This window comes from Pelophylax lessonae, assembly GCF_965119305.1.
Source record: "Pelophylax lessonae genome assembly, chromosome: 1".
Classification (NCBI taxonomy): domain Eukaryota; kingdom Metazoa; phylum Chordata; class Amphibia; order Anura; family Ranidae; genus Pelophylax; species Pelophylax lessonae.
Window position 1 is genome coordinate 600,627,642 of NC_138768.1, and position 27,715 is coordinate 600,655,356.

General features: G+C 44.6%; 1 protein-coding gene across 2 annotated transcripts in view; it reads left to right on the forward strand.

The window, feature by feature from the left end:
* NFKB1 (nuclear factor kappa B subunit 1) overlaps window positions 1-27,715 on the forward strand; it is a 206,026-nt gene that overhangs the window by 20,436 nt on the left and 157,875 nt on the right. For both annotated transcript variants that reach the window (XM_082244169.1, XM_082244170.1), the window contains exon 4: window positions 6,151-6,249. In XM_082244169.1, the coding sequence (XP_082100295.1) occupies window positions 6,151-6,249 (99 nt within the window). The remainder of the gene's footprint in view (window positions 1-6,150; window positions 6,250-27,715) is intronic.

The following is a 27,715-nucleotide window of genomic DNA, read 5'->3' on the forward strand; positions in this document are numbered from 1 at the left end:
CTTCCTGCTGTAGGACTCCAGTTTGTAACAAGCAGTGTCAGAAGACCAAATAACTCAACCCCAACAGGGGTGGTTGCTGTGCCTGTCAGTGAACCTCAGAGAAAAGGATTTTACGGTAAGACAAAAATCGAGTTTTCTCTTTCGTTCACTGACAGACACATTTGGATGCCCCAAAGCAGTGTCAACATGAGGGGTGGGAAAATAAACACAGCAAACGTAGAATTCCCAACAAGGCTAAACATAGCCAACCAGTTAACAAAAGGAACTCAACTATTGCAGCTCACCACCAGTTAAAAGTTTCACCCTCAAGAAGCGGAAGCATCTGCAACCGCAGCCTGTAAAACTTTGCGGCCAAACGCTGCATCCGAAGATGCAAGTACATCCACCTTAAAAGATTTTGTGAATGTGTGTACAGACGACCACGTAGCCGCCTTGCACAACTGAACCACCGAAGCCTGATGACGGAAGGCTGAGGAGGCACTAAGCGCCCTCGTATAATGGGCTTTAACAGAGAAAGGAGGAACCTGACCCTTAACTAAGTAGGCCTGCACCACTGTCTGCCTGATCCACTTGGAAATAGTCACAGCAGATGCCCCTTATGAGGTCAATCCGTAAGAACAAACAAGAATCAGATTTTCTAATCGGTTCAGTCACCGCCAGGTACACCGGAACCGCCCTTACCACATCTAAGAAATGTAAAGCAATTTCCTTAGGATGTTTAGGCTTAGGACATAGGGACGGTAACACAATGTCTTCATTCAAATGAAACCCCCGAGACAACCTTAGGAAGGAACTCCTGACAGGGCCGCAACACCACTTTGTCCCTATGACTCACCAAGCAAGGTGACCGACAGAACAATGCAGCCAACTCAGACACGCCACATGGAAAAGTAATAGCTACTAAGAAAGTCACCTTCTGTGACAGAGTGAGCAGAGAAATTTCTTGAATATTTTCAAAAGGAGACAGATCTTCCCTGAGAGGAAGCTTTCAAGGGACATCTGCTACCAGCCTTACCAGGCCTGCGTACCAAGACCGGCGAGGCCAGTCTGGTGCCACCAGAATGACTGGAATTCCTTCTACCTAGATTCTGCGTAGCAGTCTCGACAGAAGTTGTACTGGAGGAAAGGCGTAAATAAGATGATACTGACCAAAAGGGGCCACCAGAGCGTCTGCGGCGTCGGCCAGAGGATCCTGAGACTTTGACGCAAACCTCTGCTCCTTCCTGTTGAGACGGGCCAGCAGGTCCACATTGGGGGTCCCTCACCGAAGACCAAGTTGATGAAATACCTCCGGGTGAAGAGACCATTCTCCCAGATCCAACGTCTGCTGACTAAGATAGTCCGCTTGCCAATTCTCTACTCCCGGAATGTGCACAGCAGAGAGAGCCACAACATATCCTTCTGCCCACCTCAAGATGCCGGACACTTCCCGGGCCGCCAGGGCACTCTTTGTACCCCCTTGATGAATGACATATGCCACAGCCGTAGCATTGTCCGATTGTATCATCACAAGGCATCCCTGTAGATGATCCGTCCATTGATGCAGACAAAGTCTGATCGCCCGAATTTCCAGGATGATGATCAGCAACCTGGACTCCTCTCGAGTCCAGACACCTTGGGCCGAACACACTCCCAAGACACCTCCCCATCTGGACAGACTGACATCCATGGTGATTACAGTCCAATACAGGGGAAGAAAAGATTTTCCAAGACATAGGGCCAGGGAGCGGAGCCACCATAGGAGAGACTCCCTTGAACCCCGACTCAACAGGATTAGATTGTCCAATGACAGCGGATCCTTGTTCCATTTGATCAGGATCTCCCTTTGTAAGGGTCTGGTGTGGAACTGCGCAAATGGAACCGCCTCAAAGGTGGAGACTATCAACCCCAGCACTTAAATGCAAGTCCTGAGTGATGATAGATGGTTGGACAACAGGAGCCAAACAACATCCTGTAGCTTCAGAAGTTTTATCTGAGGAAGAAACACTCGGGCTGACGCTGAATCCAGCGTCAGACCCAAGAAGTCCAGCTTTGTGGACGGAGACAGTGTGGATTTCTGAAAATTTAGTGTCTACCTGAACTCCTGCAGGGTGCGCACCATAACATCCAAGTCAGCTTCTAGAGTCGAGGAAGACTCTGCACGCAGAAGCAGATCGTCCAGGTAACCTAGTAACGCAATCCCCTTCCTCCGTAACAAGGCCAACACTGGGGCCAAAACCTTTATGAACACCTGAGGAGCTGAGGCGAGACCAAAGGGTAACGGCACGAATTGAAAGTGCTCCTTGCCCACGGCAAAACGCAGCAGATCTCCTTGATGAAGGAAAGCTACCACCGTGCGGATGGACTCCATCCGAAATTTCTGAACCCGCACAAAGTGGTTCAGAGCCTTGAGATCCAAGATCGGACAAACCTTGCCTTCCTTCCTGGGAACTGTAAACAGATTTGAATAAAAATTTTGGAAATGTTCCAACTCTGGAACCAGCACAATACCTTATTGTGCTGACAGGTCCTGCACTGCCCCCGTAGAGGCCCTGTAGCTGCTTTGGAGACAGGCAAGTTGGAAGGAAATAACCTTGCCGAAGGCAAGGACCCAAACTCGATCTTGTAACCAAACCAAATCAGTTTGTGGACCCATTTGTCCTGAATGAGCAAGGTCCACGGATCCGAAAAGAAGTTAGACGTCCCCCACCCCAAATGAGGGTGAGGGCGCCCCTTCAGGCTGGGGAAGGCTTTTCTTCGAAACCAGAAGTGCCCGCTTTGGACTTACCATTACAGGGTCTCTTGAAGCCTCCTGCAAAGTTACGTGTGGATTTCGAGCCCTTTTCCTGCGAACCAGACTAGTGAAAGGGCCGCTTGTGAGCTGAAAAGAATAGGGCCGCGCTTACGGCTAGGTTCCTTGCCCTTAGCAACGTATTGTACTCTTACCTCCTGTTAGACCCTTAATGATCTCTTCCATAGAGGCACCGAACAGACGGTCACCTACAAAAGGAAGATCACTCAGCACCTTTTTAGAAGCCTGGTCAGGTGACCAGTACTTCAACCAGATCATGCGGCAACGGATCAGCGCCGTCAGAGAAACCCTGCCGGCCAAGGGGGCCGCATCCAGGGATGCATCACAAATATACTGTAACCCTTGGATCAACTGATCCACCAGGACCACCAGCTCAGAAGGGTGTTGACTCCCCCCCAGATTTTGGCGCAGAATCTTAGTCCATTCTGTTAAGGTCTGGGATACCAAGGTGATAGCAAACTCCTGTCTCAAAATGGAACCAGCCACGGCGAAGAGATACCAGACCAGAGCCTCTGCTCTTTTGTTCACGGGGTCCTTAAAAGATGGGAAATTCTCCACCGGCAAACGTGTGGCCTTTTTTAGCCTGGAAACCTCAGAGTCCACCGATGGTGGAACTGTTAGTATCTTCAGAAGAGACTCCTCAGAGGGATATCTCCTAGCAAAACGCTTAGGTATTCCAACCATGCATTTTGGGGAACCCCACTGACTAGTGACAATCTCGTCAAAATAGGTTGGAAAGGGAAAAACCTTATGCGGGTGCCAAACTGCACCGGCGTCCATGACTCAGCTGCAGGTGAGTCTTCAATATTAAAGTTTCCCGTACCGACACAATCAGGGCCTCCACCAGCGCTTTTTCATATGTGGCTGCAGAGGAGGAGGACTCATCCTCACTATTAGAGCACTCAGCGTGCGTGGAAGCAGACCCAGTGGGCTGACTCTCGTCTGCGGCGGCCAAATCCACCTAAGAATCTGAGGAAGCAGAGGATACAGGTGAAGACAGGGGTGCTTCTTGCCAGGTCTCCTTCATAGGACCATATCTACTTTGGCTACTAGCGACTGCAGGTCTGCCATCATGGCCACCAGGGCAGACTGAGACCCAGAGGGTCCCGCAGCTTCCAGGAGTGGTGAAATGCTCTCCATAGGCTCCATGACCATAAAGGGTTAAACGGAACCACGCTGCTCAGCAAGAAAAAAATATTTTTTTTTTGTGGAAAAAAACAGGAGCCCCCCGTGCACTGCTGGGGCACCACAAGAATCAGCGCACCCGCAGCGCTGTATACAGCAGAGGAAGGATAGATACCCCCAGAGACTAACTACCCAAGCTGGAGAGCAGCAAAATGGTCTGCCACACTGCTGGAAAGAGGAAGAGGAAACGCTGATCTAACACTAGAGGCCCCCGCAGCCTCAGCACTGCATCAGACTACAAGAAAATGGCCGCCATTAAAACTATGGGGAAACCAAAAACATGGCCGCTGGACTACACAAACATGGACACTGAAGCCGGGAATATAGAGACCACGGCACAATGGCGGCACCACAGGGAGCTGCACGGGACCCTGGACCCCAGGGAAAAATTTACAGACACCTGGAGGGGACCCCCCCTCCCCCCCAGCACCCAGGTACGGACACCCCTTGCATCACCCAGCACCATGCAGCCCCCCTACCCAAATTCACCCATGCCCCCAAAAGGGGCCGGGGGGACAGGGGACAGATGAGGGCACCAACTTAGGGGGGAACCCCACAAAGGAGAAGGGGGAAGACAAGGGGGAGGAAGGACACAGAAGGAGCCTACCATACCCAGGGGGGACCTGTGACCACCCCAGCAATTCCGCAGGAAATGAGGGGGGATACTACTCACCATACCACGGTCACCAGGCGGGCGCCACTCCCAACATTCCCCTGCACCATCTTTGAATGGGGGTGCTGCGGCCTGAGGTACACTGCACCTCTAGTCGTGACTGCTGTCGTGACCAGGGCTGTGCAACCTCGCGAGGTGTTTCACTTGCCGGTCAGCCCACATCCAGTGGGGTTATGTCGCAGCCAACCTAATGCGGAGCTAATAGTTGGGTCGTGCTCGCAGGCCAGACTGGGAAGACCATAAGGATCTAGAATATCCAGTGCGTTGCCCAGTCCGGCTGTTGATTGTACTTCACACAGGAACAGTTGATTGTAGTTCACACGGGAACAAAAATAATAAAGAAAAAGTAAAGAATTCCATTTAAATAGGAAAACATGACAGGACCGCAGATCCCAGCAGAGAGCCAGGTCCTTACTCCTAACTAGGCAGAAAAAACTGGAGTCCTACAGCAGGAAGTGATAGTACACCCTCTGGGACTGCCCCAGGGAATAACCAAAAAGGTTTCCGCCTAGTGCTACCCCTAAAGAGAGATAGCATAATACCCAATGGTCTGAAGACTTGAAGCTGTGTCTGTCAGTGAACGAAAGAGAAAACAGGATTAGTGTTCACACATGATTGGATAATGAAGTCAACACAACTTCCCCTCTTAATCTAAGCTAATAGAAACCATTTTGCAAAGAGAGTTGTCACTAATTGTAAACTAAATGAATTAGGCGAGGTTGGTCTGACTTCAGTCATCCAATCATGTGTAAGCAAAAATCCTATTTTATTTTCATGTTCTTTACATATTATTGCATATTTTTGCAAAATACATTTTTACTTTGTTTCATCTGGCTTTTTAAGATAAGTGAACAGTCACGCTTGTAATGTCTGTCCCACCTGTAGGAAGCTGCTACAGGTATATAAAAAAAATGTACCTTGCCATTAGCAACCACCCGCAGTTTCGCAGCATATAGCAATGAATACTGAAGACTTAACTTCTGGAGATGTTTTTTGGCTTATGGAATTTTTCCATGTGCTTTTGCATCTTGAGTGAGAAGTCTAGGAAAAAATAACTCTCTTGCCAATAAAAGTAACAACTTAGGATCTCTGGATCAAATGAGGATGTTTTCCTTATCTCTGTAATTCAGGAGGTGTATAAAGTCTCAGAGGGTTGCCTGGAGACAGGGGGCCGGTACGGACCCTGTGCCCTCTTCACTGTAAACACTAGAGAAAGGTGCATTTTGTCAATTGTGTTGAGTAGTCAGCACTCTGCAGACCTTGATTGGCTTGCACTGTCTATACACTCAGGAGGGTCTACCAGTCTGATATTTTTGCACCTCAGATGGTTCCCCAGATCCCTCAGGAACTGGTGACACTCCCTAAGATAAGTGAAATAATACCTTGAAATTGGTCACGCTCTCTTCCCTTAGTAAATCAATCCCTATCTGTTTATATATTAGTCATGAATGTATCCATTCATAATCTTTCAAATGCATTAATTTTTCTAAAAACTTTGCAGAGAGGGTTCCGCTTCAGATATGTGTGTGAAGGACCATCCCACGGAGGACTGCCCGGAGCTTCCAGTGAGAAAAACAAGAAATCCTATCCACAGATTAAGGTTTGATTTTCATCATTAAAGTGGGTCACATACAGTACTCTTTATTTTGGTGAATTTAACTGTAAGTGAAGGAAGCAGTTAAATACACAGTTGCACTATGTGGGAACTATCTTACCTTCTAAAACATTTGTAATTTTGTTCAGAGTTTTCTTAACCAGATATGGTTAATACTAAACTACATCTGGACCATTTACCGTCCTTCAGTGCAGTCAAAGCAATACATCTTGTTGGCCAAAGATTAAGTGGAGGTGTGACCAAATGTTTTCTATGGGTGAAAAATGATGATGTAATTGATGCAGTATGTGGTCTGGCATTGTCATGTTGGAAAATGCAAGGTCTTCCCTGAAAGAGACGACATCTGGATGGGAGCATATGTTGTTCTAGAACTAGGATATACCTTTCAGCATTGATGGTGCCTTTCCAGATGTGTAAGCTGCCCATGCCACACGCACTCATGCAACCCCATACCATCAGAGATGTAGGCTTCTGAACTGAGCTCTGATGACAACTTGGGTTGTCCTTGTCCTCTTTAGTCCGGATGACATGGCGTCCCAGTTTTCCAAAAAGAACTTTTGATTTTTGATTGAACGAATTTTGATTCGTCTGACCACAGAACAGTTTTACACTTTGCCACAGTCCATTTTAAATGAGCCTTGGCCCAGAGAAAACGCCTGTGCTTCTGGATCATGTTTAGATATGGCTTCTTTTTTGGCCTATAGAGTTTTAGCTGGCAACAGCGAATGGCACGGTGGATTGTGTTCACCGACAATGTTTTCTGGAAGTATTCCTGAGCCCATGTTGTGATTTCCATTACAGTAGCATTCCTGTATGTGATGCAGTGCCGTCTAAGGGCCCGAAGATCACGGGCATCAAGTATGGTTTTCAGGCCTTGACCCTTACGCACAGAGATTGTTCCAGATTCTCTGAATCTTTGGATGATATTATGCACTGAAGATGATGATAACTTAAAACTCTTTGCAATTTGTCTCTGTGAAACTCCTTTCTGATATTGCTCCACTATTTTTCGCCCGTAGCATTGGGGGAATTGGTGATCCTCTGCCCATCTTGACTTCTGAGGGACACTGCCACTCTGAAAGGCTCTTTTTATACCCAATCATGTTGCCAATTGACCGAATAAGTTGCAAATTGGTCCTCCAGCTCTTCCATATATGTATATTTAACTTTTCCGGCCTCTTATTGCTACCTGTCCCAACTTTTTTGCAATGTGTAGCTCTCATGAAATCCAAAATGTGCCAATATTTGACATTTCAAAATGTCTCACTTTCAACATTTGATATGTTATCTATATTATATTGTGACTAAAATATAAGTTTATGAGATTTGTAAATTAGTCCATTCCTTTTTTACTCACAATTTGTACAGTGTCCCAACTTTTTTGGAATTGGGTTTGTAGATCATATGCATGACTGAATGACAGTTTACTAGAACACAGTGTAAGATAAACAGTGCCATTTAGTAGGCTGATCTCTTAAAGCCTCTTTACAGCCACTATATTTAACATACCGTATGTGCACACCAGTTGTAGCTGCATGGCATTTCACAGGTGATAACAATGAACCATACCTGCATAATCTATTAAAGCAGCTACTTGTAATCTGCATTGGAAGCTCTTGCAACAGGTAGTAATGCAGGAGCACAGATGAGAAACCGGGTTGTCACTACATAATAGTAGGTGTCTTAAAGTTAAATTTCAAAATCAACCTAACTAAGCTTAAAGTTATTGTAAATTCTTGTGTTTTTTTTTTTTTTTTTTAATAACAAACATATTATATTTACCTCCTCTGTGCAGTTGGTTTTGTACAGGAAAGCCCATATCCTCTGCTCCTCAGGTCCCTCTTCACTGCTCCTGGTCCCTCCCTCCTGTCGAGTGCCCCCACAGCAAGCAGTTTGCTATGGGGGCACCCGAGCCGAGCTGTCCATTTAGACACAGAGTTGCCGTTCCACTCCACCCCTCTCTCTCTTGATTGGCTAACTGATTTTGATTGACAGCAGCAGGAGCCAATAGCGCTGCTGCTGTGTCTCAGCCAATCAGAATGGAAAGTCGTCCTCCTGGACAGCCAAGGGACTCAATGACATTGTTAGATAGAGATGGGGCTCAGGTAAGTATTGGGGGTTGCTGGGGCAGCTGCTGCATACAGAAGGCTTTTTAACCTTAATGCATAGAATGCATTAAGATAAAAAACTTCTTCCTTTACAACTCCTTTAAACCTGCTCCCACCACCTCCAAACTCCAATACTAAACTACCCTGTAGAAGGAAGATGCTTATACTTAGCTATTCTGGGGGTGTTTTTCCGGCCTGGTCACAGGGGAGAGGAGAGAGCACTGACGATGGCTGAAATACTTGGGTGGTGACGTCACTCATAGGCATACTGTGGAGCATTGGTTGTTGGCTGTCCCTCCTTCCCCCTAAAGCCGACCGCTGGGAGTTGATCACTTGACTGAACCAGAGTGTCCTCATAATAGGTAAGTATAAGCATCTTCCTTCTGTAGGGTAGTTAGTAAAGGATTTAGGAGGAGGGTGGGGGCAGTTTTAAGCTTAGTTAGATTGATTCTGGAATTACACTTTAACAAGGAACTTCACAACAGGAATGGCAGGTATTATTTTCATGATTTCAAATAATGAAAACGACTTTTTTAAATGACCTTTATGTTAAAGCATATGCGATTTTAGTGGTTAGGTTTAGACTTCATTGGGACAGAAGTACAGCACACCAGACCATCATGAGAGGTCCCTTATGTCACAGAAACCTCTCTGCCTGAAGTTTCACTTTTATTTGATGCTCTTCACATTAGTGTTGTCGGATTTTGCCAAAAAAAGGTGGTACTATTTAAAGAATGGTTTTGAGGTTTACAGGTATAGATAGCAGCCGTAGTATAGTATTCATTTTGCTTGTCATATAGTTATATTTTAACCGTTTTGAGAAAGGGGAAGTCTTAAGTTCTGTAAACGGTGTGCTAATAGAAGGAACTTAGAAATCAAGTAAGTCATCTATTTATACTTTGGAGTTATGATCTGTTGCAGAAAGTTGCAGCATTTCGTAATGTTTTTGGCAAAAGCATTGAAGGGGGCTGGATGACTGCAATCAGTCAGTAGTTTTACTGAGTTTAAAAATTGTCAGATGTTTGCTTTTAGTATGGGTAGAAATTACTGAGAAAACATGCTTATACCTAACAACTGTGGGGGAAACTTTTCGCTGAACTATTGCTGTGCTCAATAGCTTTAGTGCATGACATCTAAAAGCTCTGAGAATACAAAGTTATTTCCCTTGTGTAGCGGTGGTCATTGTAGGCTGTAGTTTCTGCAGTAGCCCACAAAACAGTAGCCCACAAACTCCAGGCACAAAAACGATTTTTGAAATATTCTCATTGATAGCCACAAAGTATATAAATGCACTTTGTGTGCACCAAATGTCTTTGCAAACCCAGTTATTATAATATGCACAGAAAGCAGAGTTGTGGGAGGAGCTCAACCAAAGCAACCATTGCAGGCTGCTGGGAACTCCATGAGGGGGTGGATATAAGACAAGTCACCCTACATAGAGAGAGAGAAAAGCAGTGATTGGTCTGAATACAGGAAGCTCCTGCACAGAGGCAAAGTTTCACTCTGGATTACTGTACAGGTCTAAAAGAAATACACAAAGCACACCAAAATTCAAGTAAGAATATACAGTACAGGAGACCTGAGGAAGTCACACTGATGAAGCTTGTACATGTAGAAAAGGTTCTGCTGATGTCATCACTCTAAGAGATGGAACTGTGAGAGTACTGTGACGCCCGAGTCTGCACTTGGAGCCTGGTGCATTTTATGCATATCTGACATGCTGATGTGATCTTCATATATTTGAGTTTAGCCTTTTAATGCTTAATAAAGCTTCTTTACGGTACTTCACTTTTGCAAGTTTCTGTTTTATATGGATGGGGACTGTATTCTGAGGGAAGAATCTGTGATCTAAAAGGATAAAGAGTAGCACTGTGGAATGGATTATTAAGCAATGTTAGACCCTCCATACTTTGGTGGTCAATTATAATGGTGAGCTTCATTATTATGGGGATGGACACCAGGTGTATTTTGGTCATCTGACTAATCACACAACGGTGGTAGGAAGATTTCTTTGTTCATTGGACTTTGAGTGTTTGAATGAACTATTTATTTTGGACACTGTTTGATATATTTGCACTTTTTCTATGGTCGCTCCTTAATTTGATGTGATAGGTGAAAATAAGTTGCCTGTTGATTTCTTTAAAAAAAATATTTTTTTAAATTTTATTTCTTGATATACATGGTATATTTATAATATCTGGTATTTTGGATGTTATTGTCATAAGAAAAGCTGATAATAGAGACTGTTATGTTATGACACACAGTTCAAGACACTGTCATGTCACACAAAGAAGTCAATACAAGAGACCGGTATGTCGGAGAGGACCATAGTACAACACAGTGTCAGAGCCAGGACAAGGGAGAAGGAGGAGTAGCTGCCCTGGGAGCGATGTATTCAAGCGTAAGAAGGGGGTGCCGCATAGCAAACTGCCCTCTCCTTAAACTCCAACTCTTGCTTAGGGCCCATATGCATGATCTCATTGCTGCTGCTGGCCTAGTGAGAGATGTGGAGCACTGTGAGGGAAAAAAGCAACAGCTGGGGGAGCTACTAGAGCCAGAGGTTTGTACAGAGGTAAGCATGTAGAATAGAGTAGAGCTTTGGGGTGGGGGTTAAAATAGGGCAGTGGAGGGTGGGGTGTGCAGAGGTAAGGGCTATGGAGAGGGGAGGGGGTGCAGAGGTCAGAGCTATGGACAGGGCTTAGCTACTTGGACAGGAGTTTAAAGATGAGCTTTGAACAAGGGTGCAGAGGTGAGTTGTTGATGGTGGGCTGCAGAGATGAGCCGTGGATGGGAGGTTCAGAGGTGACCTTTGCATGGTGGGGTGTAGGGGTAAGCTTTGGACACAGGTTCAGAGGAAAGCTTTGGATAGGGTTGCTAAGGTGAGCTTGGACCATGCACTTCTGGCTACACGTAAAACCCAGTTGTCACCCAGAGTTGTGCAGTGATGCTGAGAGAAGTGTGGTGGTAGCTGGGAATGGGATCCTAGCTGCAGATAGCAGTCAGGCCCGCTCTGACATTAACTGACATAAACTGGTGTAAGAGGGAGAGCGCACTGCCATGAAATCAGAGAAGCCAATACAAGAGGCTGTTATGTTGGATACCCACAGTACAAAACACTGCCATGTCATAAGAGAAGCCAATACCTAAGAATTTTATTTTGGATAGACACACAGTACAAGACACTGCCATGTAGTAAGAGAAACCAACATACAGGATGCTGTTTTTAGCACTATAAAAACTGTTATGTAAGTGGAATTTACATTTTGAGAAACTATAATATTATACAGAAAAACACAAGCACAAGAGAGAAAAGTGACAGAGATCATGTAGTGCTTGTAAAGCCTCAAAATGTGAAAAAAAATATCCCCTGAAGAAAAAAAGGGTGGCCATATGCATTGGGTTTATATACATTGCATTACTTGTTTCTCTATTAAAGCACTGTATTTATTGACAAAATTCCCCAGGAGATATTCTGATTAATTATTAGGTAGTTTTGGATTAGGTCAGTCTAGGTTGTTTTGAATGTTCTTTAGGCATTTTCCCGGGCATGCTTCCAGTTTCCTCAATCCTTACTGAAAAACATATTGGGCTAATTTACAAAAGGCAAATAGGCTGCTCACTTTGCAGTTGCATTTTGCACAGAAATTAACCCCAGAACTTGAAAAAAAAAGTGAATGTAAAATATCAATTTGCAATGAATACCTAATAATGTGCAAGGAAAATAAAAAACGCAAAACAGTATTTTTGTATTTTTGAGTAAACATCATTGAAAGGTAGAAGTCAGCAGAGCTTTACTTAATTTACTAAGCCCTAGAGTAAATACCCATGCAAAGTGCAGCTTCCCTTGCAAAGTGAACCATACATTTGCATTTAGTAAATCAACCCCAGAGTATATACTGTGTGTTCATCGATTCCATCAGGGCACTAGATTTTGTACATTTGTGTAATTATCATACTCTGTGCTCCACTTTGGTCATGGTCCTGGACTTAAACTCAGTAAAAGGCTGTGGAATATGCCAGTGCTGTATAATTATAGATAATAAAGCCAAATACCAGTAAATCAAGTCTGACCGATTAGTTTGTCAAGGTTTTCACGTACCATTTGCAGTTAGCTTTTGGTCAAGGCCTCATTCTGGTTAACAAAGCACTTGCCTGTTTTTATGGTGCATATGTGTTTAATTCCTCCTCAATAAAGTATGGCAGTGGGTTATTCTTTTAACAAATTTAACTTGTTAAATTAGTAGTCCATTGTGACATGCACAATACAGTAAATCATTGTGACTACAGAAACAGCACACATGAACAGTATGACATGTACACAATGCATTATACATGAATAAAAACTACTAATATTTATAAAGAATCTGTTCTTAAGTTGACCCTAATCCCTCTGAAGGACCTTGGCCTTTGACAGCCTGACTAAAATGTTTCAGTACATACCCAAAACCCAATTCCTAGATTGGAGGGTCACATCAGTACTGTCATTCACCGGGACCTGGATTTAGCCAAAGCCACAGATGGTTTGATTTGTGATGACATGATTCACCCTCAAACCCTGGCGGCTATGACTAAGCACAGGAGTGTGAAACACGTTTGCTGAACCATTGTGCTAAGTAACACTTTAACTGCAGAAAGATGTTGCCCATTTTTTAGTGAGTGAATGCAATAGTGATACCCTAGAGTTTTGAATAATGGAGGAAACACATAAGGAGGCATTGTCAATGTCTAGCTGTCATTTTCTTTGTGCGGTCTTGAAAATAAATGTTCAAACCTCACTGGTTGCTCAAGTAGATGTAAACCCCCGGTATTTAACCTGTGGCACAAGGGCTGCATGGAGCCATTTAGCACTTAATGTGTAGCCCCAGGCCCCACTAGGCTGTAGTCAGGGTTTTACTTGCCTAGGTGCTTACATAACCAGGTGCAGACACTAGGCATACTAGACACGCCCAAAGAAATTTCATCAGTGTATGCAGGGCTTGTCTAGCACATCCATTCCTTCTGCCCTGCTGCTGGGATCCGCCTGTCACAGTACAAGGCAATTCAGCACTGATGAATCCCAGCTGCATTGCCGAGTACATAGATAAGGTCCTGGCAGCAGGAGCTGTCAAAAAAAGAAGCCTGGCAATGTTTATCAACAACATTGCTCAACTACAAATAACAGAAAGCTACAATGAAACATTGTTTCATTTTGTAACTTTCTGTGTTTCTAATTTACAGATTAAAGGGATGAACTTTGATCTGCAGATGTCAGTTAAAGCAACCTGACAAGTAAAAACATTTTTTTTGGTAATTAAAGTGATTGTAAATGTTTGTTATTTTGTGCAAAATTACAAACTTGCCTATACTTACCTGCTCTGTGCAAGGGTTATGCACAGAGCAGCCCTGATCCTCCTCATCTGGGGTGCCCTGGCAGCACTCCTGGCTCCTCCTCTTTATGGGGTGCCCCCATGGAGAGCTGCTTTCCATGTGGACACCCGTGCGGGCGCGTCACAAATCCCCCTTCATGCGTCCATTGACACATACAGCAGGACTCGGCCCCGCCCCACAGCTCCTGTGTCACTAGATTTGATTGACAGCAGCGGGAGCCAATGGCTTCCGCTGCTATCAATCTATCCAATGAGGATAGATAGAACCCCCTATGAACCCCTTAGTATACTCTTATCAACACTAATAAACTCCTTATTCTCTTTGATTCAATGTTAGTGTTGTTTTAAACAAGACAAATTACAGAATAAAACACACCCTTTTTATGTGTAGTAACACTATTTATTTTTAAACTAACACTGCTCAAAAAAAAAAGAAAAAGTGTCTTTAGTTTTATTATGTTTTTTTATCTAAGAATTGCAAAAAGAAGTCATTGCTGCACGACAATATTCACAAAAAGAAAGCCTTGTTTTTCCTTAAAAAAACAATATAAATATAACTAATAAACAGGCTCATAGCAGAAATTTGAAAACTGCTCTGGTCCATAAGGGGTAAACAGGGGTGAGACCTGAAGTGGAAAAGACAGCGAAGGAAAAATGTCTTAACCTGATATATACTAACACAATTATTTACTTTATTTCACACTTTCTTGTTTTTTTTTGTTTGTTTTTTTGCTGTCCAATCTTTTTTTTAACTGTCAGCCCTGGTTCACACTTGTGCGTGTGCGGGGTTCGCATGTAATGTCGGAGCGCATTGCTCCGACATTACATGCGATCGGCTGTGCGGTGCGAGTTTAGCCATACAGTTTGTATGGCTAAATTCGCACCGCAGCCGCAGCAAACACGCACAGGGACCCTTTTTGGCAGCCGCATCCTGTGCGAACTGCAAGATCGCACTGCGATATGCGATCAAACTGGGGGTGTTGTTAAGATTACATTGACACCCCCAGCGTATCTCATATGGCAGTGTGAACTGCCGGGGGTGCGTGTGTGATGCGGGAACAGGCTGCGGATTCGCAGCCTTCCCGCATCGCATAAATGTGAACCAAGGCTTAAACAGTACTTTTTTTACCTTTTTACATTTTAAAATAGATGTTACTAAGAGCAATATCACATAGCCTAACAGTACCTTGTAGGAGGTCTGAAGTCTCTGACAGCTTCCTACAACAGGTCCCTAGTCTTCATCCCTACCTGCATCATGTCTTCAGTCTTTGATAATCTCCTGTAGCATGCCCATGGTCTCTGACCATCTACTCTGGTATGTCTATGTCTAACCGTATTTTGTAGCGTTACATACAATGTACATTATGTGTAGCCTTTTGGTGATGTCAGGGGCCACACTTGAGTGTCAGGGGCCACACTTGAGGCCTTTTATATCAAGTAAGTTGACCGCCTCTTATGCAAACTCTTAACTGGATGTCATTTAGTTCACTAAAGCACTGTATATCATAAACAATCGAAAAAAAACGGACCATGAGATTTACATAGCCCTATCATACTGCACAGTCCTGTGCAGGAGATGAAACCTGATCATTCTCTTATGCAGTTTCACTTTCACTTAAAGGTCCGCTCCTCTCCCCTTATTACAGCAAAGTGAAAGTAGAAGCAGCAGATTAAAAGGTCACGACGTATTTGTCACTCTGCTGTACCCTACCCACACCTAAATGTCTCCTTATGCTTTTTTGGCCCTGGGGCAGATCCTATACCTGGCAGCCCCCCCCCAAGCGGGCAGGTGACGCACCGCACATTGACGTGTCATCAAGTAACGTCCCATGTAGCGCCTACGCACACTGCGACCCGAAACCCGAAATAATCTTCCTCCCTCTTCTTCCCCCGGCGACCAGGCCCCTCCTCCTCTGCAAAAACGCCTCCTAGCAACCAATCACTCAATAACTAGCAAAGTTAACTCCGGCAGTGCCTGCTGTTTATTCAGGGCTGGTGAGTCTCTCTCTCCCGTTCTGCTTGAAACAGTTCCTCCTGCTCCGCTCTTCTATGTCATTGAGCGGCGGAGGCAGTCCGGCGGCCTGCCCTGGGTGTCACCCTGGTGCTCCCTGACACCCCCTAATGTCATGCACCCTCCCCAAAAAAAAAAAAACACTCTCTAGCAATACACACCAAACTGAACATGTGCAGAGTGCCTCCTAGGGCTCTGTACCATCAGGAGATGAATTGGGGACAGTAAAAGAAGGGGAGGATCAGAGAAGACAGGATCAAACAGCCTTTTTACACAATGCGGAGGATCAACCCCTTAGGTTCCACAGTGAGTATAATAAGCATGCTTTACTGCTTATACAGACTGATTTGACTGTTGTGGGTTTAGTAACACTTTAAAGGCAAAGATTAATGCAGCTCATTATTCATTAATTCAATAATAAATGTATTGCTTTTTTTTAATACAAACAGTTTGAATGCTTGAACTTAGTTTAGTATTAGCCTCTTGCAATTTATTCTACAGTAAAGCTCTGACTGGAATAGGAAAAAGCAGTACAAGGAACCAGTCAGTTGTTCTGCAGTGCTCATGCGCCAACAAGGAGCATTCTGATCGGAAAGAGCAGAATAACAGACCCAGAACACTTTTTTTTTGTTATTTTTGTTTCTTAGATCTGTGAGTTAGAAGTCAAGTGTTCTCAGAGGGAGGTTTGGAAGCACCTATATATTTTCAAGACAGATATAAAAGACACAAATTATACAGTTCTATATCCATTAATGCATAATCAAATTAATTTTAATGCAAGCAGTGTAAGTTCCTGATTTTGGAATTGGCATCGGCCTCTTGTAATCCACTGTGTATCAGAATTTAGACTGTGAGAGGAAAAGCAGCATAAGGAACAAATTGATGGTGCTTATCTGCTGACAATGAGCATTCTGAAAGAAGGAGAGAGCAGAGAGGGAATGACATATTTTGTGTGCTGTTTCCCCTTTACTGTTCAGTCCCTGGTTGTGTACAGGGACAAGTTTCTGTTGTATTAATTACTGCAGGAGAAAAAAAACTGCCAGACAAGGCTGTGCTGTGCAGCAGAGCTGTGTAAGTCCCAGGAATGAATAGAAAGAAATACAAAATAAAGAAAATCTTCTGGGTAATTTTTCTTTGTACCCAACTGCTTGAGTAAAATATGATTTCTGAAAGATTGCTATGGGTTATATTGCATGCACTGTCAGTAAAAAATGAGACAATATTATAGATTTTAAGTGCGGGAATAAACTGTACAGGAAAATATTAGCTCCTTCTGATAAAAAATGTGTTATCTTGATACCTCAGGTTTTTTTGGGACACCAATTTTATATTTCTTCGTTAACATCTTAAGGTATTGCATACTTTCAAATGTTTTTGTTGTTTTAACTAGGCATTTTTGCAATTTTATTCCCTGTGTTGTTTGCCTTACCTTTGATTGATGGGTTCAGTTGTTGTGGCTGCGGTTTGGTGTCATAGCTGATCAATTCACCTATGTCAATTTATTAATTCACCTTGCTTGTCCCTATTCACTAAAGGGACAGGCAACTTCTTGTTCTGGGTCACAATCCATGCCTCACCATTTCCTCTTGTCTTGCATCACAAATGTGGGAGTAAAAATGTGATGAAACCACATCTCTTCCCTAGGGCAGCAACTAACAATTATTTTCATAATTGATTAGTTAGCCAATTTTTCGATTAATCTGATAAAAAACCTTTAAGAAAAAAGTGTGTAAAGTTTGTAAAGACATTTTATTCTTAAATAGCTATACGCAGTTGTAAATATAAATATCCAGCTATATGGTTGGGGATCAAAACATCTGATCCCCTCTGAGAATAACAGACATAATAGATATAGATACTATTTATAGATACTATTATTATTATCATTTATTATTATTATTATACTGTACAGGATTTATATAGCACCAACAGTTTACGCAGCGCTTTACAACTTGAGGGTAGACAGCACAAATACAATACACTTTATTACAGGAGGAATCAGGGGGCCCTGCTCGTTAGAGCTTACAGTCTAAGAAGGAGGGTCAAGAGATACAAGAGGTAATAACTGTGGGGGATGTGTTGATGGAGAAATAATAATAAAGTACAGTTGTTAGGTGGGGGCCAGATAGGTTTCTCTGAAGAGATGAGTTATCAGGGATCGTCTGAAAGTAGACAAAGAAGGAGATAGTCGAACAGATTGGGGTAGAGCATTCCAGAGGATGGTAGAGGCTCACAAGAAGTCCTGGAGGCGAGCATGGGATGAGGTGACAAAGGAGCTAGAGAGCAGGAGGTCTTGGAAGGAGCGAAGAGGATGATTTGGTTGATATTTAGTAGAGATGCACCGAAATAAAAATTCTGGGCCGAAACCGAAAATTCAGGATGCCCTTGGCCGAAAACCGAAACCGAAAATGACTTTTTTCCCCCAATTGATTTAAAAATATTTTTTTCTATCATTTTATTAATATTAGACTTGAATTTAATGAATCTGAAATGAAAAACTACAAGCCAATAAAATAAATACACTCTCTGGACACTCTCATACCTGCCCTTTTCACTCTGTTTATCTCAGCCTGAAGACATCCTTCTCACTATTGATTGCTCAATCTAAACAGAGCAAAAGAGGAAAATAGTATACCATTATCCTGTAACTTAATATTGAGCTCCTATAGCTGACTTAAATATCAAGTCTTTCCTGTTGTAGATTACAGCCCTGTTCTCCTATGTGACCTACAGGGCTCTCCTCTAACTAGCTGGGTTAATCACTCTAATTGAACCTGGAATATTGGCCAATTCACATAATATTAACTCTGTCTTTAGGAAAGATGGATAAGCAGACATGTGGATAAAGAGTGAGAGTCATTTATTAGATAGAGGTATTCCGTATCTCAAGCTCTTCCATCATACTGTTGTGCAGTAATATTGATTTCTGATTAAAGGCAGTACACTACAATCCTCTATCTGAAATGAGGGTGCAGTGGAACCTTCGGGGAAGGCAGTATTTCTGCTATTAGAAAAATAATAATAAAATACCTAAATCTTGCTCACTTGATGTTCTCTAGACCTGTTGAGAGTGAGAGAGCGCATGTGTGGTGCAGCGAGATCATACTCTGACTGTCCTGACTCCCTGTCTCTATACACCGATCGGGCACATCACTTGGGGGGTTCAGCAGTGCTGGTCAGTAATGGAGACTCACCTCGGTGTTGGGGGTGTCCGGTGCTCGCAGCTCTACACTCACCAGCTACCATATCAATGCAGCCGCATATCGCCCAGTAATCCCTCCGGGGTAGTGGCAGTGCTTCGATCACATGCCCCGCATACCGCCCATTGTTCTCCATGGACCGGACCAGGATCGGACTGGTAGTGTGTCCGGTGTGAGCTGTTTGCCGCCTCCTCCTCCTCCCCCTGCTCAGCGTAGCTGGTTTCCATCCCTACAAATGAGCTGTATGGGATGGAGCGGGGAGCTGCAGAGGTCCCGGGACTGGGATCAGCACAGGGAATGCTGCGGAGAGTCTGGGCATGGTCCTGGCCCGGGAATGGAGAGGGCAGCAGCAACAGCACAGCACCAGGCAGCCAATGTCATGATCGGACATGGGATGACAGACGGTCACAGTGTAGGAATTGGGATGGCGCAGAACTAGGACGTCACTGGTTGCTAGCAACCAGTGTAGCTCACACTAAAGCGCCCGGCGGAGGAACAAAGCGGAGATACCCGCCTGACAGGGAAGTGTTGGGCTCAGCTATTAGCGGCCGCTCGCTCGCCCGCCCGGTGTACTTCATTTGCATTGCGACCATTAATTTTCGGCATCTTTGATCCGTTTTCGGCCGAAATGGGATAGGCCCATTTTCGGCCGAAAATTTTGGTGCACCACTAATATTTAGAGACCAGGTTACTGATGTAGCTGGGGGGCAGGTTGTGGATGGCTTTGTAAGTTACTGTTAGTATCCTGAATTTAATTTGATGGTTGAGTGGCAGCCAATGGAGGGGGGATTGGAAGAGAGGGGTAGCAGACGCTGAGAGGTTTGTAAGGTGGATGAGCCTGGCAGGAGCGTTCATGATGGACTGAAGGGGCGATAGCCTATTTAGAGGTAAGCCAATGAGGAAGGAGTTGCAGTAGTCAAGGCGAGAGATGACAAGGGAGTGGATTTGTGATTGTGATGACATTGGTTAGGAAGGGGCGTTTCTTGGACATGTTGCAGAGGTTGAGGGGGAAAGCTTTGGACAGCGATTGTATGTGGGGCGAAGGGTTAGTTTGTTGTCCAGGATTACACCTAGGACCTTGGCGCTGGGGGGGATGGGTTGATAGTAGAGCAATTGATTTTGACAGAGAAATCCGGGGAGGTGGCACATGGGGGAGGAAATATCATGAGCTCTGTTTTGGATAGGTTGAGTTTAAGAAAGTGATGTGACATCCAGGCTGATATGAGATTAAATCAGAGGTTTAATCTGGTGCATATCATCAGACTCAGAGATCTAACTTTTTATTTAAAAAAAAAAAAAAACGTAAAAAAGACCTAAAACACTGTTTTTCAGATTTTCAGACAGTATTGTAATATAATATTATGTATGACAGATTACCTTATTATAGGCAGGTAGCTTGTCACTTTTGCTAGTCATACACAAATTAATTTTTCCTTCAAAATTTTTGTTTTAAGAATGTTCGTTCGATTTTATAATCGTTAGGGGGATCAAATCGACCTTCGTTTTCGACCACAGTGATGGGTAAATTTGAAGGAGCAGAATAGAAAACTTTTCTCAATCGCACAAATTTTCATTTTAATACACCATGCTGTGATGTTAAAAGCAAGTGAAATTTTCGAACGACATTTGTCCATTCTTCTGATGTACAAAGAATTTTTGTTCAAAAATCAATACATGTATGGCCAGCATAAGAAATTTAGTAACAGCAGCATTTTTTTTTTTTTTTTATCACCTGTCATGAGGGGGATTAAAAAAAAAAAAAATATAGCCTTTCTCTTTTGTTCATTGATGGACACCGCCCCTTATCTTCTTGACCATTGGGTTATACTGCCCCCTACAGGAGTAGGACACTAGGCAGGAAAAAGCTTGACTATGCCTATGGGGCAGTCCCAGGGTATATACTCCCACTCTCAGCTGTGGGCCAGTTACTTGCTGGGATCTCTGGTCCTGGCAATTTTTTTCCTTTTCAATAGAACTTTTTCCTATCTTTGTTATTTTGTTCCTGTGAGAATCTACAATCAACTGCTGGACTGGGCGATGGACTGGATAATCTAGATCCAGAGGGTCCCCCCCAGTCTGGCCAGTGCGTGCGCAGGTCTCGACATAGCCCCACTGGACGAGGGCTGGCTTGCGAGTTAAACGTCTCGCGAGGGCGCATATGACCTGGCCTCAGCCTGAGTGGCAGCATTCCTCCTGGCCGACAGCCCCCCATTTCGATAGAGAGGTTGTCTGTCTGGAGCGGTGCCCACCCTGTTTCCTGGTATGGTAAGTAGCTGTCCTCCCTCTTCCCCTGGAGGGTTTTAAGGTGGACGTGGGCCTCTTCCTGGGATAGTGGGACCCCTGGGTTCCCCTCCTTCCTCCCCCAGCCCCTCTAAAATTTCAGGGGTCACTGTAGGTCTTCCAGCCCCTCCCTGTGTGAGGTTATGAGCTGGCTTTTGCCACATGCTCTTAAGGGGGGCTTGTTGGAGCCACCCTGGGGGTTGGTGCCTAGGGCAGGGATGTCCTCTGGGCTCTCTGCTGCAGTTGTTGGACTGGGGGAGTGGATGGATCCGCGGGTCCATGCCTCACGCGACCGAATCCGGATAAAAATTTAGGCCGCGACTTTGCAGCCTACTGGTCGGGAGCTATGTGGTGCAGCCCCAGTTAGGGTTGCTAAAGCCACTACCCTCCGTTTGGGCATCCGCCCTCCCCTCCGCTGCCCCTGGATGGTCAGCTCCACTGGGGCTCGCGCCCAAGTGGCTGTGTGTCCACGAAAATTTAGGCCGCAGCTTGTGGCTTACTAGGCTATGCGGCTGAGTCGGGCGCCTCCTTTGGTTGGGTGGCCCCAGTGGGGTTTGCTGAAGCCCCCGCTTTTCCTTTGGGCATCTGCCTGGCTGGGATCCATACACTTGCAGCTGGGACGCTAGTCACCCTATTGGATCTGCGTCCAAGCACCCTGAGTGCTCAGATAGTGAGGATGATTTCTCTGCTCCTCTAGCCCCACATGAAAAGGCGCTGGTGGATGCACTGATTGTGTCAGTGCCTGAAACTTTAAAACTGGAGGATGCGGCTGATGCTGTGTTGGAGGCGCCGGTTTCTTTTGGCACCCACAGCTCCTCAAAAGTGGTGAGGGTGTTCCCCTTTCCCGCTTACTTTGACAACATTGTCACAAAAGAGTGGAGTTGTCCAAAACGCTCTCTTGTGGTCTCTAAGTGTTCTGCTTAAAAAGTGGACGGTTCCACCTGTAGTGGACTCGCTGGTTTCCAGGTTAAATAAGGCTACCTTAATTCCAGTTGAGGAGTCCCCAGCCTTTAAAGATCCGGCTGATAGGAGGACGGAGGCTCTGGCCCGCCATATGTTCACTGTGGCTGGTTCGGCACTCAGGCTGGTATTTACTAATGCCCTGGTGTCGCAAACTCTGACCGAGTGGGCTAAACCTTTAACGTCAGAACCTGTAGGGGAAACAGCTTCCCCCTGAATTTGCAGAGCGGTCGGATCAGTTGATCCAGGGGCTACAGCTTATCTGGGATGCCTCTTTGGATGTGGCTTTGATTTCTAGGCTGTTTGTATCAGCAGTGGTCCTTCTGCATTTTATCTGGCTGAAATGCTGGTCTGCGGACCAGACTTCTAAGAAGGCCTTATCTAATCTTCCCTTTGTAGGGGATTGACTGTTTGGAGCTTCCTTGGAGGACATCATTGAGGGTCTCACAGGGGGGGAAAAGTACTCTTCTTCCGCAGGCTACCAAGGGCAAGGAGCCCCGTCATAGACGTAGGCCACTCTTTTCGGCTCATAGGAGTCCTTTTCGTCCCTTAGGGTCTCAGTCATTCAGTCCGGCTACAAGATCGAGTTTCAGTCTTATCCTCCGGAAAGTTTCTTCCCTTCCAATCTGCACTTGTCCCCAGATCGCTTAGGGGGTCTCTTTGGGACAGTGCAAGACTTGTTACTTCAAGCGGTGATTGTCCCGAGTTCTGACTTTAGAATGTTTTCAGGGGTTTTATTCAACCCTCTTTACAGTTCCCAGGAAGGAAGGCAAGGTACATCCAATTTTGTACCTCAAGGCGCTAAACTGCTTTGTGCGGATACAGAAGTTCCGAATTGAGTTCATTCACATGGTAGGGGTGTCCCTACCTCAGGGATTTTCTTACTTCTATCAATATCAAGGACGATCTTCTTCTGCGAGCGGAATCTACGACTGCTCTGATGGACAACTTGGAGATTACTCTGGGAACTCTGGGGGAGTTTGGTTGGATTCTGAGCCTTCAGTCTACTCTGGTTCCATCCACAAAACTGGACTATCTGAGTCTGACTCTGAAATTCGGTCTTAGCCAGAGTGTTTCTTCTTCTGGAAAGACTCCAGAAATTTCAGGAGGCAATTCAGTTTCTGTTGTCCAGCAGATGGTCATCCCTCCGGGCTTGCATGCGGGTACTGGGCCTGATGGTGTCTACCTTCGAGGCAGTTCCGTATGCACAGTTCCACACGAGATCTCTGCAAAAAGAGATTCTGGTGAAATGGGACAAGAATCCACAGTCTCCAGACAATCTGATCCTGTTGAGCCAGGTACGAGAGGGTCCCTGATCTGGTGGCTTCGTTCTCTTGCACTTCGACGGGGAAAGTCCTTCTGCCTCTGTACTGGACAGTTATCACCACATATGCCAACCTGGGTGGGGAGGCGTCCTCGGCACAGATTGTGCTCAGGGGATCTGGACTCTGGAGGAGTCCAGACTGCCAATCAATGTACTGGAACTCTGAGCAATCAGACTTTGTCTGGATCATTGGACAATTCATCTTCAGGCGTGTCTGATATGAATTAATTTGGATAGTGCCACGGCCATGGCCTATGTTAATCACCAAGGGGGCATAAGAAGTTTCCTGGCGGCTCGGGAAGTAGCCGGCGTTCTAAGGTGGGCAGAACGATTCGTATTGCCTTGCATTCCCTGGAAGTGGTATGGGCAATCATGGTGTATCTGGCAGCTACGGAGTCTTTTAGGAAGTCAGACTCACTATTTGTCCTCACGGATGGACCTCAAAAAGGGTTAGCCGCTTCTGCTGCACCCATTTCCAGATGGCACAGACAGACAGTGATTCAGGCCTATTCAATTAGGGGTCAGGTTCCTCCTTTCCCTGTTAAGGCACACTACTCGGGCGCTTAGTGCCTCTTGGGCCTTCTGTCATCAGGCTTCAGGTTTGATGCAGGTTTGCAAGGCGGCCACCTGGTCATCTGTGCACTTTCACAAAGTTTTATAAAGTGGATGTGTTGGCATCTGCGGATGCTTCTTTTGGTCGCAAGGTTTTACAGGCTGCTGTTTAGAGGACCTGCTCCTCTTTGAGGGTGTATTTTTTTTTTCAGGTGAGCTCCAGTTGTTTATGGTTGAGCTCCATGTTACCTGGTTGGCTATGGTTTAGCCTTGGGAATTATTTCTTACTGTTACCCCTCATGTTTGACACTGTTTTGGGACTTTCCAATGGTCAAGAAGATTCTGGAGCTGTGTCCATCAATGAACAAAAGAGAAATGGGATTTTGGACTTACCGTAAAATACATTTCTCTGATGTTCATTGACGGACACAGCACCCACCCCTCTGTGGAGTTGGCTTTCTTCTGACACTGCTTGTAACAAAACTGAGTGCCTATAGCTGAGAGTGAGAGTATACCCCCTGCGACTGCCCCATAAACATAGTCAAGCTTTTTCCTGCCTAGTGTCCTACTCCTGTAGGGGGGCAGTATAATCCAGTTGTCAAGAAGATAAGGAGCTATGTCCGTCAATGAGCATCAGAGAAATGAATTTTACATTAAAAAAAATCACATTTTTATAGTACAAAAACAGCAGATAATCACTGCAATAAGGGGTTAATTAGTCATTAGTGTTACAAGGTCTCAGTTGTGAATGGGGAGCAAGTGTGTTAAATTTGGTGTTATCGCTCTCACTTTTGGACATGTTGTCAGAAACGCTCAAAGAATACATTTCATAGAATCTTTGAAATCATGTTCCGATGTAACCACGTCTATTTGCAGGAACTTTGATAAGTTTGCAGGCCATATATCAAAAATATATATCATACCTACCTCAATGCCTACTAAATAATCCTATATGGACAAATAGGAATAAGATATGACATAGACGCTTGAAATAGATGACTGGTATAAGTTAGCACTACAGGCCTCGAAAGCACTCATTAATACTTCCATTATAGAAGCTAACTAAAAGGTACTTCTGAAGTGGTATATGATTCCATCGAAAGTGGCCTTGTGTGTCCCCGGGGCTTCTGCACTATGTTTTAGAGGTTGCGGCTTAGAGGGCACAACATATCATATGGTGGACATGTCCACAGGTGAGGTTATTCTGGATACGTTTAAAAAAAATCTATTCCCTCACCCAGATGAAGCTCCAGAAATGCCCCCAGCAAGGCATTGCTGGGTTGTCAGGAGGGGGAGGGGGGGACTTTGAGACACACGAGGTGCATGATTGCTCTCATTTTTTTAGTTGCTAAAATGTAGTTGCTAAAAACTATCTCTCTTTTTTCTTCCCCCGCTTTGGGTTTTTTGTTACCAGATGTCCGGGGATGACTCTCTCAAAAGCATATATGGTGCAGTCAGGTGATCCAATTGTTCTTACAACTCATATGGGTGCCCAGGCAGTTATAACGTTGGCCATTTTGGTTACAGTCTGCTTGTCCAGTAAAAACTGGATACCCAGGTTTTTACCTTACTACAGTATATTTTGTGAATGTTAAAACTGTTGTTCTTTTGGTATCGTTGTATTGTACAGAAATTGGGATATGATGTTACCCGTTATAACATTGGCAATGTAAAATTGTTTTTCTTTTGGTATCTTACCTTGTACTATATAGAAAGTGAGATCTGTTGTTAAGTGTTATAACACTGGCTTTGTATTACCTTTGTAAACTCCTTATAAATATTATTGGAAGGAAAAGGTTTAGTAGAGATAAAAGTCAAGAAAACTAATGTAGGGCAAAGCATCACTTTAAGAGAGAACATTACAGAAATGGAATGAAAGAGGCGGGTGGTACATAACTTGGTGTTCAGCATAGAGAATGAAAAGCATATGCAACTAGGGTGAATTGTAATGTAGTTTTAGGCCAGCCATACATGGATCAAAATTAGGCCAGTTAACCAGAGACGATCATCAGTGGCGTCACTACGGATGGTGTCACCTGGTGCAGTAAAACATAGTGTCACTTCCCCCTCCCAATAATTACCAATTATCCATTACAACTTATTGTGTAGAGAACAGGAGTCAGGAACAAGTAACAAACAAAACAACATATGGAGTGCAACAGTCAGGATGAGTGCCACGTTCACATCAGAGTCATCCCTTACACCAAAGTCCCCAGCATGCATCAGAGTTCCCCCTTACATCAGTGTCCCCAGAGTGCTGCCACCATACATCAGGGTCTGCAGAGTCTCCCCTTACTTTAGAGTTCAGAAAATGTCCCCTTACATCAGAGCCTGGCAGAGTGCCACCTTATATCAGAATCCACCAGAGTGCCCCCTTAGTTTATAATCCAGTGGAGTGCCCCTTTACATCAGAATCCAGCTGGTATGCCCCCTTACATCAGTGCCTGGCAGAGTGCCCCCTTACCCCAGAGCCTGGCAGAGTGCACTCTTACATCAGAGGTAGTGCAGAGCTCACTCACCCAGGCTGGTCTCTGCAGGCTCAGACACCTGCAATCACACAGCCAGATGGATCTGCTGCCCATAGTGCTTCAACTTTCCCACCCATACCCCTTTCTCAGGCACAGCACTATCCGGAGATCGGAGTGTGGGAGACACAAAGGAGAGGGGAGGGAGGAGGTGGAACAAATCTATATCTCTCTCCTCTCCTTTCCCATCTCTGCAGGAAGAGGCTTTGGGCAAAATTGACACTCAGCTTCACAGGTGCAGCAAGTCCGCCTGCCCCGACAGCTTCTTCTGATTAACTGTATATGCTGCTGATGAGAAAATATATTTAGCAGTTTATACTGTATTTACTAAAATAATTACATTTTCATGTTCTGTGTACTGTGGGAGACCAGATATAGTGTTACTAAACCCAGGACCCTGTATTCACTATATCTGGTCTCCCACAGTACACAGAACATGGAAATGCAATTATTTTAGTAAATATAAACTACTAAATACCTTAATAGTATATAGCAGTAAGTGACTTCTATTAGTGTTTGGTAAAGCTTGTAGAAGTTTTCATTCTCCTCTTATTGTCCTATGAGGCTGCAGGACCCCTGACCCTCTGTCTGGACAGTGCTGATTGGCCCTGTGCTGATCACATGCACCCTCCCAAGGAAAAAAAAAACTCTAGCAATACCCACCAAACTAAGCATGCACAGAGTGACTCTATACTATCAGGAGATGGATTGGGGACTGTGGAAGAAGGGAAGGATTAGAGAAAACAGGATCAAACAGACTTTTTACACAATGCAGAGGATTAATCCCTTGTGTTCCAGAGTGAGTATAACAAGCATGCTTTACTGCATATACAGACTGATTTTACTGTTGTGGGTTTAGTAACATTCTAATACTACTGATTTTTTCAGTTTATCTTTCAGTTTATGTGAGTGCATAAAATTTGCTTTCTGTTTGCCTGATACTGTATTCTTCTGTAAGCTAAACGTTTTGGAATACAGTAGTTCTATGTTGAATTGGGAAAGTACAGCAGTTTGTGTACTTTCCATTACAAGGAAGCAGAAGCTTGTTGGCTGCCTTCCAAATGCATATATTTAGAAGCTACCTTCAGCATGCTTAAATGTTACTCTGGAATTTTTGGTTTACAT